Source organism: Ipomoea triloba, chromosome 12 (assembly GCF_003576645.1).
Source record: "Ipomoea triloba cultivar NCNSP0323 chromosome 12, ASM357664v1".
In the NCBI taxonomy this organism is placed as follows: domain Eukaryota; kingdom Viridiplantae; phylum Streptophyta; class Magnoliopsida; order Solanales; family Convolvulaceae; genus Ipomoea; species Ipomoea triloba.
In genome coordinates this window covers 5,372,819-5,387,228 of record NC_044927.1, presented here as the reverse complement: position 1 = coordinate 5,387,228, position 14,410 = coordinate 5,372,819, and the positions used below count along the sequence as shown (strand labels likewise).

The 14,410-nt window shown below is 33.6% G+C and overlaps 2 protein-coding genes across 3 annotated transcripts; one reads left to right on the top strand and one right to left on the bottom strand.

Moving 5' to 3' along the window:
- Positions 1-4,497: 4,497 nt before the first annotated feature.
- On the bottom strand, positions 4,498-6,858 carry LOC115997949. 2 transcript variants are annotated; one of them, XM_031237370.1, is made up of 4 exons: positions 6,699-6,858; positions 6,436-6,612; positions 4,864-6,172; positions 4,498-4,774 (listed from the first exon to the last, which is right to left on the bottom strand). In XM_031237370.1, exons 1-4 carry the CDS (start codon positions 6,711-6,713, stop codon positions 4,740-4,742), a joined length of 1,536 nt encoding a protein of 511 aa, XP_031093230.1. In that variant the 5' UTR covers positions 6,714-6,858; the 3' UTR covers positions 4,498-4,739. The 2 variants fall into 2 exon arrangements, with proteins under 2 accessions (XP_031093230.1, XP_031093232.1); XM_031237372.1 differs by having other exon boundaries at positions 4,916-6,172; positions 6,699-6,855.
- Positions 6,859-9,002: 2,144 nt separating this feature from the next.
- On the top strand, positions 9,003-11,366 carry LOC116000064 (inactive LRR receptor-like serine/threonine-protein kinase BIR2). The gene has a single exon (XM_031240078.1). It carries the CDS (start codon positions 9,304-9,306, stop codon positions 11,110-11,112), a length of 1,809 nt encoding a protein of 602 aa, XP_031095938.1. The 5' UTR covers positions 9,003-9,303; the 3' UTR covers positions 11,113-11,366.
- The last annotated feature ends 3,044 nt before the right edge of the window (positions 11,367-14,410 follow it).

Genomic DNA, 14,410 nt, shown 5'->3' with positions numbered 1-14,410 from the left:
TAATTAGAATTTACTCAAGATAACTTGTGATCTAACCGTCTAACTATAAACATTTAGATGAATATTGATAATGATGCCTTAGATATGGAAGCAAACGGCGAGAGATGATTGTTCAAAGAAATTGAGAATGGTTAGGTTATGATACGGCCTATGGGGAGTGGCATCGAAATGGGACGTGACGGGTCTTTGGCATGCCTGCCTTCTTACCATCGGCCCCACCATGTCTCATTGTCTCCCCTCACTAGCCTTTGCATTTCCTTTATAAAAAAAAGAAAGAAAAAAAACTCCTAATTTTGAGTGAGGAAAGTAATGTTAACATCTACTCCGTAACTTTTATCTTGTACATCTCAAAATAATATTAACATCAAAATTTTGAAATTAAAATAAGGAATAGAACTTGAAAATTCAACTAGTATCTTTTGAAATGTATTTCCCTTAAAATGTTAAAACAGGCATTGTCAATTTTATTCACTCTTGAAACGGTCTTGTATTGCAACCCAAAATGTTGCAATGCCACTTTGAAGGCAAATTTTATTGTAGACCATGGTGGTCCATGGTATGTGCTCTATTTAGTTACATTTTTTATATACACTAATTTCATTATAATAACACTTTAACTACACTTCATGTATCTATTATCTAAGGGGGGTGTATTCAATCACGACTTTCATGAACTTTTAAATACTTTTATCAACTTTAAAAGTTTGGTGGTATTCAATTTAGACTTTTATAAACTCTTTAAAAGTCTACCTGTATTCAATTCAAACTTTTCAAAAACTCTTTAAAGGTATACAAGTATTCGATTCAGACTTTTATAGAGTTATTAAAAGTCTACTGGTATTTAAAAAGTTACTGACTTTCATAAACTCTGTCAGAATATGATTTCTATAGACTTTCTCTTCATTAATATAAATAGATGAAAGATTTCTATAGACTTTCTCTTCATTAATATAAATAGATGAAATCCAACCCTCCAACCTCTCTTCATTAATATAAATAGATGAAATCCAACCCTCCAACCCCAAATCATTAATATAAATAGATGAAATCCAACCCTCCAACCCCAAACTTTTCAACATTCTCTATAGACTTTTTTTCCTCTATCTAAACTAGACAAATTTTTCATCAATTTTATAGTACGTTTCAAATTTTTCATAAATACTTCTTTTTTATGTTCAGGCAAATTTTTTGTTGCCATCGCAACAAAATAATTGCTGCGATCGCAGCAAATTTTTTAATTTATAAATTTTAAATTTTAAATTTTATTTAATTAATATGTTTATAATTTTATATAATTGTATGTTTATTAATTATTAATTTATATATATATATATATATATATATATATATATATATATATATATTGTATTATGTTGAATTCTTTAAAAGATATTTATTGGTTTAGCATTAGTTATTTCATTAGTTCAAGAAATATTTTTATTGGCTATATTTATAAAAATTGATTATATTTTCTTTATGAATAATATACTCTATTTTTATGACATCAGTATTTATTTTTTTTTATTTTTACAATGCACTAATTTATAGATAATATATTAATAGAAGTTATGGAATGTTTGTGGGGGTGTATTCAATTTAGAGTTTTAATGACTTTTGTAAACTTTTTAATATGAAAAAATTTTTAAAAGTCTATAAATGTTTGTTCTATGGATATTTATAAACTCTTACAAAGTTTATAAAAGTTTAAAAGATTCTAGGAAAGTTTACAAAAACTTTACAAAAGTCAATTAAAATCCATCACTTTAAAAGTATTTAAAAGTTCATGAAAGTCGTGATTGAATACACCCCCGTAATTTTATTTTATACACACAATAAGTTCATTATAGCAACACTAAAGTATCATTTTAATTCCAAAACACGTTCATTTGACAATATACATATCTATATGAGTTTTGCTATTCGGTTTCCTTTTATACCTACAATAGGTTCATTATACCAACACTAAAATATCATTTTAATTATACATAGATTCATTTGACAATATACATATCTGTATGAGCTCTGCTATTCAATTTCATTTTATACATAGGCTATGTTTGGCACGCTTAACTGAAAAACTAATAGCTAATAAGCCAACTAATTGAAATTAAAGTGTTTGGTAAAAATAATTGTTGAATTAGCTGATAAGTGTAAATAAAAACATGAAAGGATAAACTAAGATATTAAGATATTAAGATTTTGATTAATGAATGGTAGATAGTGTCATTTGTGTAAATTAATAAAGATTAAAAAAAATTAAAAAGTCATGAACTTATTTTGAAATGTTACTTGAGATAGTGATCCAAAATAAGATATTATTTTAAGCTCCCATTTTACCAAACAGAGATTATAACTTATTTCTTCTTTGTAGCTTAAAATAAACTATAAACTCTACCATCAGAACCCATACAATAAGTTCATTATAACAATACTAAAGTATCATTTTAATTTTACTACTTAGTCCACCTTATAACGATTGCAGTTTGAATCACCCGACCACACAAACTGTTTGAATCACCTTATTAACACTATGCTTTCACTACTGTTTGGATGCTATGTTTTCACTTAATTATAATTTCACTACTGTTTGGATGCTATGTTTTCACTTAATTATAATTGTAAGAATGTAATCCATATTTCTACTTCTTCACTTTTGCTCCCTGATGTGTCAATTGATGATTATTTATTTTCATCTTGTGGGTCTCAATAAAAATGTCAACATCTAAATTTTGAGAGAGGGAGTAAAAGTTANCTCTTCATTAATATAAATAGATGAAATCCAACCCTCCAACCCCAAACTTTTCAACATTCTCTATAGACTTTTTTTCCTCTATCTAAACTAGACAAATTTTTCATCAATTTTATAGTACGTTTCAAATTTTTCATAAATACTTCTTTTTTATGTTCAGGCAAATTTTTTGTTGCCATCGCAACAAAATAATTGCTGCGATCGCAGCAAATTTTTTAATTTATAAATTTTAAATTTTAAATTTTATTTAATTAATATGTTTATAATTTTATATAATTGTATGTTTATTAATTATTAATTTATATATATATATATATATATATATATATATATATATATATATATTGTATTATGTTGAATTCTTTAAAAGATATTTATTGGTTTAGCATTAGTTATTTCATTAGTTCAAGAAATATTTTTATTGGCTATATTTATAAAAATTGATTATATTTTCTTTATGAATAATATACTCTATTTTTATGACATCAGTATTTATTTTTTTTTATTTTTACAATGCACTAATTTATAGATAATATATTAATAGAAGTTATGGAATGTTTGTGGGGGTGTATTCAATTTAGAGTTTTAATGACTTTTGTAAACTTTTTAATATGAAAAAATTTTTAAAAGTCTATAAATGTTTGTTCTATGGATATTTATAAACTCTTACAAAGTTTATAAAAGTTTAAAAGATTCTAGGAAAGTTTACAAAAACTTTACAAAAGTCAATTAAAATCCATCACTTTAAAAGTATTTAAAAGTTCATGAAAGTCGTGATTGAATACACCCCCGTAATTTTATTTTATACACACAATAAGTTCATTATAGCAACACTAAAGTATCATTTTAATTCCAAAACACGTTCATTTGACAATATACATATCTATATGAGTTTTGCTATTCGGTTTCCTTTTATACCTACAATAGGTTCATTATACCAACACTAAAATATCATTTTAATTATACATAGATTCATTTGACAATATACATATCTGTATGAGCTCTGCTATTCAATTTCATTTTATACATAGGCTATGTTTGGCACGCTTAACTGAAAAACTAATAGCTAATAAGCCAACTAATTGAAATTAAAGTGTTTGGTAAAAATAATTGTTGAATTAGCTGATAAGTGTAAATAAAAACATGAAAGGATAAACTAAGATATTAAGATATTAAGATTTTGATTAATGAATGGTAGATAGTGTCATTTGTGTAAATTAATAAAGATTAAAAAAAATTAAAAAGTCATGAACTTATTTTGAAATGTTACTTGAGATAGTGATCCAAAATAAGATATTATTTTAAGCTCCCATTTTACCAAACAGAGATTATAACTTATTTCTTCTTTGTAGCTTAAAATAAACTATAAACTCTACCATCAGAACCCATACAATAAGTTCATTATAACAATACTAAAGTATCATTTTAATTTTACTACTTAGTCCACCTTATAACGATTGCAGTTTGAATCACCCGACCACACAAACTGTTTGAATCACCTTATTAACACTATGCTTTCACTACTGTTTGGATGCTATGTTTTCACTTAATTATAATTTCACTACTGTTTGGATGCTATGTTTTCACTTAATTATAATTGTAAGAATGTAATCCATATTTCTACTTCTTCACTTTTGCTCCCTGATGTGTCAATTGATGATTATTTATTTTCATCTTGTGGGTCTCAATAAAAATGTCAACATCTAAATTTTGAGAGAGGGAGTAAAAGTTAGCGGTAGGAGTAGTAATTTCCTAATTGTAATTCTTATCTATAATTTAAAACAAAAGCTAAGAATAACATCAAATCATAAGTCATAATGCCCCCAATAGTCGCAACAACTGAACAACATAGTATATTTACATAGATTCAAAACATTAACTTACACAAGCTGGTGCACCCTGTGACCCTGGAAAAGACAGCATGAACATCTCCACCCAGCTTTTAACCTACATCTTCTCAAATCTCATCATTTTCCATGAGTTTTTCCCATTAATTTATGACCACTTTCCAGACAAAGAAATAAGCTGCATGAGCATTAACAAAAGATCACTATGGAGTTATGAAATTGTGCATGAACCAGCTTGATAATATGTATTGCACTATTATGACTTACTATAATAATAATAATTCTGTTGATCAGATAGCAAGTGATAATTATCACTCACCTGGTGAGCAACCTGTGCCAGCTGTCTGTTTTTCCTCAATGAACCATCCACCATAGTAGTATCCTGCTCTTCGGAAGCATTCTCATCTGGGTTGATAAGGGAATTCTTCTTCCGTTTCCTAGAGAATGTGTACCTGAGTCGCCCCTCTGTATCAGTTCGATCCAAAGTCACATCACTTCTTTGAGATGTTTTTGCATCACTGTCAGATATAAGTAGTCTACTCTCCAATTTGAGCGGGGTAGCATGACTATCCTGTTTTAAAGTCACTGGCATGTCTATCAACCGATGTAACTCTGTGATATCTCCGGTTGTATTATCTGTGCATTCAGAATCCCTATTCAATTCTTCGGGTACATGCTGTGATGCTATACAGTCAGCATGGTCCTCAATCTCAACAACATTCTGTGATTCCAACCGGTCTTCAGTGAACTTTACATTGCATTTGACTGGTTTGGACTTGTGACATGGTTGGGAAACTTTTCTGCACTGGTTGGAGTGATAGTCATGAGACCTCCACACAGAAGCAGCATCATCCCAGTACTTGATTTTCCTTTTCCTCACACTTCTTCGAACTAGAGCAGATTGAGCAATGCTTTGCTGCACTTTTTCTCCCAAGACGCAAGAGTTATCCAATGTATTTATTTTCTCAACGTTAGTGGCAGTAAAACCACGAGGATCGATTTTGTTGCCTGTGCTTGTTGCTAGCAATGGTTGCTTAGATTTCAAATGCCCATTATGGAGACACCTCTGCAAATTGGCTTTTGCTTTGCCATGGCAACTTTTTCTTCTTCTTATTTTTCCATGGAACCTAGTTGGCCGGTCCTTTTTCACGTTACCTTTAAGCTGATGTATATGATTCTCCATTTTCTTCATTATTTTCAATGAAGCTTCCACATGCACATCTGCCTTTGTTTCAGAACACTCTCTGATTGGTTTACTGTGAGCACCAAAAGATGGATCATCTCCAGGCTGCAATTTCTCATCCGCTGTGCTCATCTCTACTGCACTAATCCTTTGCACGAATCCATTTCTGTACATCTCAGCCTCTTTGTATTTCGTGATCATAGAGCTTAAAGCAGGATCATCCTTGACAATCTTCGCCGTCTTCTTCTTCTTCTTCGCTTCACCCAATTCCTCCCACACCAAGTTCAGTTCTGCTCGGAGGTCTACTACCAGCCCTTCTGCTTCATTAAGCTGCGCTTCTAGCTCATCAATCCTTCTCTGCTGATTAATGGAGGACATTTCAGCCTCAGCTTCCTGGGAGGAATAAATCATCAGCCTCATTACTCTCACTATTAATCACTCACAGCGTCTAAAAGAAATCCATCATATACGAACTCAAACAAATAAATAATTGTATACAGTAACGATTGCCAGTTTGGAATCTAGACTGAGCAATTTGTAGGCTAAACCAGCAGTCTCTTCCATAATAACGATCAATACCGAGACAATTTGCAGCAAGCTTACCACATTAAGATGAAAACCAAACAAAAAGTTCAAGAGAGAAAATTTGAGAAAACCTTGGCATCGATCATGCGTTTCAAGCGAAGGAGCAATCGGAGGGCCTCGTCTTTAGTGGATTGGAGATCCTGCTCAATCCGGAGAGATTTCTGCTCCGATTCCATCACTCGATCTGCTGCCTCCTTCATCGTGTTCAGAATTACCTCCGCGTAAGCTGCCTTCAACGCTTCCATTCCCTACGCGTACTCAAATCAACAGCGTACAGATCAAGCACATATCCAGGAACAACGGTTTGCTGATATCGCAGTTTTACGTGATTTACCTCGGTCTCATCCATGCCGCTCGCGTTCTGGAGTGGAAGAAGCTGGGAACAAAGGCCGGTGCGGGTGCGGGTGCGAGCCTCTCCGTTGTTGGAACGAGACGGGGCGGGGGGTAGTACGACGTCGCGTCAACGTTTCGCGCTACGATGTCGTTCTAGCGCCGCGGTTGCGCCTTCCGTAATCCGCATAATGAAAGTGGGTCCCGATGGGTACTAACAGACTGCGGGGGCGGGTCCCGCTAACCAAAGGCGCGGTTAGGGCAACGATTTCGAAAATTTTTAAAATTCTTTCATCAATGGAAGTCCGAAACTAGTGTATCAGTTATATTAGTATATGAACTCCCGGGAATTTTTTTTTAATTGTATTATTTTTGAATCAGTACTCCACCATTAAAATTTGATCATGTAACTACTCATCTAGATTAGTATTATAAGTATCATTATATTACATAATTTTGATACTAATTATGGTAGGGATCGAAAATCAATCCTTAAAGTTACGATATACTAATGACTAAACATATGCATATTATGCATAATGTCTAACAAACTCAAACCCGAATTTGAAAAACTAATTATTATTTGAATTGGTTTAGGTGAGGAAATTTCGAATTCAAATACCTATTTTATCGTGAATTTCAAATTTCAAGTCATATAAAATGAGTCAGGTTATGCACGACCTTACTTTTTTTCTCTTTCGTATTACATTATTATCTTTATCTTCCGTTAGACCATCTCCCAGGGAGACACTAAAATGTGAGTTATGTAAAGAAAATGACATTTCTGATCTCTCAGGGTCCTAGGAGATGCCAAACTGGTAAAATATATGCGGATGGTGATTTGTAATGTGCCAAATATTGAGCAATACTATTCATCAACGCTATTTTATTTATTTTCTTGTTTTGTTAATTCAGTTTGTATCCTGTATGCTGTTTTATGTATTTATATATTTTATTAAAAGTTTATACATAAAATTTATACTATTAATTATAAATTATAACATTTGAAAGATCTCATCAACCCGATTTAAACAAGACTAATATTAAATATAGATTAATTAAAAATTATAGTACATAAAACATAATTTAACAATAAAAATATTATTTGCATAATAATTATAATTTATATTAAAATAATTAAAATATTAATATAAATAATCATTTTAGTGTAAAAAAAAATATTTTAGTGTAAGAATAAAATTTGGTGTAAAAAGTTAGAGATGAATAAATTTGATGTAAAAATATATTGAAAATTTTGTTGATGTAAAATTTAGTGTAGAATTTGATGCTTTGGAAGTTTGGATTAGAGATGATTTTAAGAACATTCTCGTTTGTGAATTTTGAATTTTGGTTGCACAAAAAAAAAAGTTTGCGGATTTTGGTCTAGGAAAAGAATTTGAGTTGGGTTTTTAACAAATTGAGATCGTGATTTTGAGCAATTTTTATTACTGCAAATAACACATTTTTGCAAGGTCCACTGCAAGAAAAAGAAAGAAAACTGGTCACTTCCTGCGTGTGTACACGGCTGTGCCCTGTTATCATACTTCTGTCCCATTTTACCTGTCTTATTTACTATTCATTGGTCAAATCAACTATTTCTTTGCTTATTTTCTTTAGTATTTTTTTTTATTTTTAATTTAATTTTTTTGTGTTTAATAGTACTTTTAATGTAGCTTCTAAATATATAAATTTTATATATTAATGTTAAACTTAATATTATGAAAAATTAGATTAAAAATAACTTCAATCAAGCCTCGTTAAACGAAGACAAACAAAATGGGACGAATGTAGTACTTTTTATTTTTTATTTGTAATTTTGCTTTTGTCATACCTTTTTTTTTCTTCTTCTTTTTCCTCTTACCTCATCCTTCTTTCTTCTATTTAGACATGTAAAAATCAAGGAAAATCATATATTAATGAGGTTGCTCAAAAAAATTATCAAATAATGTTAAAAATAAAGAAATTATCAAATGCCAACTACTATGTGATGATGTGATTTTTTTTTGAATACTACTGACTATATTACAATGCAGTATCTGTTTATAACTACTTTCTCAACAGCTCAACCTATTGAAGGACAAGAGTATGAGGCTCGAATCCACCACCTCCCGTATAAAGGGAAGGATTTGATGCCACTGAACTACAAGGTCATTGGCATGTGATGATGTGATAATACATCTATTAATTCAAATTGAAAATTTTAATTTTTTAGACTCAACAAAATTTAAAAAGTACAAAACAATTACTATCATAACTACATCCAATTTATGAAACGTCTTCCTGGGGCTTTGAATATTCAAGCTGCCATTTTCGGACCTTCCGGTGGACCGCAGTCTTCCATCGACCATCGCCATCTTTCTTAATTCTCAATTAACGATCTGAAAACCCCACCCAAACCTAAACTCTCCAGTCAAACACAATAAACCCAGTTTAATTATCACTAACAATTCCATTACCAACACTAACCTACAACAGCTTACGAATTTCCATGCAATTACAAGTCAGAAAAAGAAATTCGGAAAATTCCAAGTCAATGTCTCTCTCCAGCTCAACTCTGTACAAAACCTCTCCCACAGCGTAATTCTCTCTCGGAAACCACAGCTTCTGAAATGGTTCGCTTTGTATTCTCCCCCTCTGTGCTATCGCTTTTCCTTCTGCTTTTGCGAATCGCTGTTGCGGAAGATGATGTCGGGTGCTTGAAAGGTGTGAGGAGCTCGTTGAAGGATCCGGGCTCCAACTTGGGCCTATGGAATTTCGACAACACGACGGTCGGCTTCATCTGCAATTTTGCCGGCGTGACTTGCTGGAATGATCGAGAGAACCGCGTGTTCCGCTTGGATCTCCGGGAGTTCAACCTCAGCGGTGAATTCCCGGAGGCCTTGCAGTACTGCCGCAACTTGCAAACCCTGGATCTCTCCGGTAATGAACTCTCTGGTACCATACCTCCTCAAATTTGCCGTTGGTTGCCTTATTTAGTAACCCTAGACTTGTCCAACAATCATTTAACCGGGGAAATTCCCCCGGGTCTCGGTGATTGCTCGTATTTGAATAACTTGATGCTTAATGATAATAAGTTTTCTGGAAATATTCCCGCCCAGCTTTCTAGTTTGAGTAGGCTCAAGAAGTTTTCGGTGGCCAATAATGATCTTTCGGGCAGGCTTCCTTCCTTTTTCGGGGCTATGGATAACCCTGGATTTGACTTTGGTGGGAATAATCTTTGTGGTGGTCCGGCAGGGAAATGTGGGGGATTAAGTAAGAAAAATTTGGCCATTATCATAGCTGCTGGAGTGTTTGGGGCTGCTGCATCGATGTTGTTAGGATTCGGGATGTGGTATTGGTGTTTTACAAATTCTGGGAAGAAGAGAAAGGGAAGGTATGGGGGAGGGAGGGATGATTCGGATAGTTGGGCTGAGCGATTGAGAGCTCACAAGCTTACTCAGGTTATGTTGTTTCAGAAACCACTTAACAAGGTTAAGTTGGCAGATTTGTTGATTGCCACCAACAATTTCAGTGCAGGGAGTATCATAAACTCAACCAGGATCGGGACAACTTACAAAGCTGTTCTTCGTGATGGTTCTGCACTTGCGACCAAACGGCTTAATGCTTGCAAGTTGGGTGAGAAGCAGTTTCGGATAGAGATGTATAGGTTAGGGGAGCTTAGACATCCGAATTTGGTGCCTCTTTTAGGCTTTTGTGTTGTAGAAGAAGAAAAACTGTTGGTCTATAAACACCTATCCAGTGGAACTCTGTTTTCACTGTTGCATGGGAATCCGAGTATATTGGATTGGCCAACTAGGTTGAGGATCGGTTTAGGTGCTAGCAGAGGACTTGCTTGGCTTCATCATGGTTGCCACCCACCAATCTTGCACCAGTATTTCAGTTCCCATGTTATTATGTTGGATGAGGATTTCGATGCTAGGATAATGGATTTCGGATTGGCAAGGCTTATGGATCTTTCGGATGGAACCGAGACTAGTTATGTGAAAGGTGATCTAGGTGAAATTGGATATGTAGCTCCGGAGTACTCAAGCACAATGGTTCCTTCAACAAAAGGAGATACTTATAGTTTTGGAGTAGTGCTTTTAGAGTTGGCTACAGGGCAAAACCCTCTGGTTGTTGGAGCTGCTGAAGAAGGATTTAAAGGGACTCTGGTGGACTGGGTAAATCAGGTCTCTCGATCAGGTCGCATTAAAGATGTCATTGATAAGAGCTTGTGTGGAAAGGGCCACGACGAAGAGATTGTGCAATTCCTAAAAATTGCACGCAATTGTGTAGTTTCTGGTGCCAAGGATAGGTGGTCTATGTATCAGGTTTATGAAGCATTGAAGACTATGGCTGCACAAAAAGGTTTCTCTGAAGAGGGGGATGATGAATTTCCGTTAATTTTCAACAAACAAGATAGCAGAAGTCCTATGTAACGACCCCCTCACGCAGCTTTACATTTGGAATAAGTTTTAATACAGTGTTGGTACAGATGTAAGGTGTTGTGATATCCTTTTCTACTCACTATGGTTTAGGGAGATACATGCATTAGTAAGGCTGTATAATATAAGTGTAGGTTATAAATGAAACCATATTTATGTTTGTTTAGAATGATTAGTAGTATGTAGATATATTCATGGTGTTATGGGTACTTGTAATTAGTCTTTATATTATATAGCTTTTTGAAACACACAGTTGGCCTTGAATTTGATCTCACACACACATTCACCCTAAGGCTTGGATATGGTTCTGTGGTATCGTGCAAATGCACATTTAGGGTGCGTTTGGTTCGCACATGGGAATCGGAATCGGAATTGGAATGGGTATCAAATACTTGGTAATGATAATGGATTTTGGTGAAATTATTTAGCATGTTTGGTAGTTGAGTGGAATGGGAATGATTATTAATAGTTGGGGAAGAAAGGAGGAAGGAAAATGAAACCCTTATTTAATAAGGGTATGAGTTTTCTCATTAATGGGGTATTTCAAACCAATAGTAGCATTCTCAAAACCTATCAACCAAACACTAGCAATCACTTTGATACCCATTCCTTATGTCTAAATACACCAACCAAAGACACCCTTACTTCTGATTAAGTCTAAGTGTTGTAGTGTAAGATTACAGTCAGAATCATATCCTTGATTGTTGAAGTAGAAGGAATACAGATTTTTGGCGGAAACCAGAAGTGGGAGTTGTAGGAATAGCTATTCGGGGGAAGCTAGATGAATGGTAGCAGTGGATACTTGATTGGGATGACAATTCTACCCGTACTTAACGGGTTACCTATATCTCTATTCTAACGAATAGTAAAATATCTGCATGATTTGTGTAATGAGTGTGGGGAAATTTTTTATACCCGTATATATGGGAATGTGTCAGTCAGAGGTATCTTCCTATATCTCTATTCTAACGAATAGTAAAATATCTGCATGATTTGTGTAATGAGTGTCGGGAAATTTTTTATACCTGTATATATGGGGATGTGTGCAGTGAGAGGTATCTTCGCTTTGCACCCACACCCACACTTGTAGGTGAACTTTGAATATAGGAAAGAAATAGAGTTATGTACACTTATAGATGAATAAATATATTTTTTGAATCTTTGAATATTTGGAAGAAACAGAGTTACTTAATAAGTTATAAATATAATTTATATGTTAAATTTTATACGATAATGATATTTACCCGAATTATTTTTATTTATTTTGAATCTTTGAGATGGATAGAGATTTGAAGAACAAATGTTGAAATCTATAATTATTATTTCTCAAAAACATTGTGGTTTATTGGCACCCAGTTTACACTCCACATAGAGAAGAGTGGGTTCGAGGCCCAGTGGAGGAGGCAATACTTGTCAAAATGCTAAAAACTTGGTTTAGTTAACAACTAATTTGGGCAGCGTTTGGCTTTAACGGATTGCTGAAACATAATTTATTAATTTTGTTTCCATACTGCCCCTCCCAAAAGTAAGCATGGGGCTCCCTTTAGGGATGGCAACGGGGCGGGGAGTATACTCTTCGTCTCCGAAATTTCGACTCTGTCTCCATCCCCGGCAGGGATTTGAAAGGCGAGGAATTAGGCATTTTTTGACATCCTGAGAAATTTGGTATTTTTTTGTATCTCAAAAGTTCTGATTTGATCACTTGTGTTGCTTAGTAAGGGATGTTGGATCATAGTACTGCATTACGCTTATTCCCAATGGGGCTTAGCAGGACGAACTATTGTAAGTCAAGTATGCTTAATCACAAAAGTTCATTGGCCATTTAGTTGTCATATCCTACTTAAAATCAATTGGTGATAAGTAGGTAAACATTAACTATTTAACCACATGGTAAACCACAACGCCATGTCTCGAATCGAGCAGGGCCTGAACTTGACCAACCTGGTCATGCCCAACAATTCCTCTCCTAGCACCTATCACAACCTTTGAACACCAAGCCCAGTTGCGTATTTCTTTTCCCGGGATTGGACTTGGCCCGACCTACGCCACATCTCATCCGGAACTGGACTCAGCTCGACTTTTGCCTTGTCATGACCTTAGAAACAAGTCAAACCTAACTAAGCCTTAATTAGACCCCTACAAAGGGACATGGCCTATACCCATCCTTAATACTAGCTAATCCAATTAAATTGAAAAGTAATTTTGTAACCCCATATTTTATTTCCAAACTATAATGCCAATTATGGGAGTTAAAATATGATTTTAAATTTCACATTAAATGCTATAATTTATTAGAATTATTTCCATTTCTCACCTATAAATAGGAGGATAATTGAGTAAATACTTTTTTTTTTCCAAAAATATTCTAATTTCTCCCACTACAACTTCTATGCTTCCCTTTTTAAAATATTCTCAACAATATTTTTACTTATATTCATGTTCACCGAGTATATCTGACGGTCTGCATGACCTGCTGGCTCGTGATACGCGAGGCATCACCACAAGTAGAAGGTGTTAATCTCGGGGGACCCTTAGGGTCCCTCCTTCCTACCAAAAAAAAAAAAAAGTTCATCGAGTATATATTTTAAGTGTTAAAATTATATACTATGAATTTATTAATTAAAATGCACTGGGATTCATATCTATATGACATTTCATTTGAGAGAGTTACAATCATGTCACTCGACCACAACTCTTTAGCATAACATTAATTTTTTATTCCTTAATATAACATACTATTTAACAAATATTTATGCACTACATTAGGTCAAAATCACTAAATTTTGATGGACCCATCATATACCAAGCATGCTCACACTTCTTTATAAATAGTAAATTTGAGTTTGAATTTTATAACATCCATCTCTCATAAAGTATAGTGCAAAACCAAAAAAAAAGTATAGTGCAAAACATTGGTAATAAAATGATAAGGTTAACATAAAATTTTATTTGCAAATTAAATGCTAAAATAATTGTTTATTTCAATGAACATAAATTAATGAATTAAATACAGTTTTATATAGAACTAGTTGGGCAAGAACTTTCCAAAATTCTTTTCACAGTAGTGGAATTTATTCGTTAATTGGAGCCAATTAACCCACGTTTAATTCTGTGATGTGATAATTATATACGTAGATACCGAAGTAGGCGCGTATTGAAACGCGGGAATGATACACGTGCCAGTCACTACTCACTACGATCACGGATGGAAGAGCCAGGCCAACAGTCAACGACTTGTGTCGTTGACCAATACCCATAATATGTTATTATTCCCTTTCTTTCTTTAATCGCT

Bases quoted from the DNA above. Each gene is read 5' to 3' on its own strand.
- LOC115997949 (XM_031237370.1), bottom strand. The intron at 6,173-6,435 runs GTTTTCTCAAAT...TATTCCTCCCAG, and splicing joins AACGCATGATCGATGCCAAG to GAAGCTGAGGCTGAAATGTC. The intron at 4,775-4,863 runs GTAAGTCATAAT...ATGCTCATGCAG, and splicing joins ACAGAATTATTATTATTATA to CTTATTTCTTTGTCTGGAAA.
- LOC116000064 (XM_031240078.1), top strand. From the start codon at position 9,304: ATGGTTCGCTTTGTATTCTCCCCCTCTGTGCTATCGCTTTTCCTTCTG.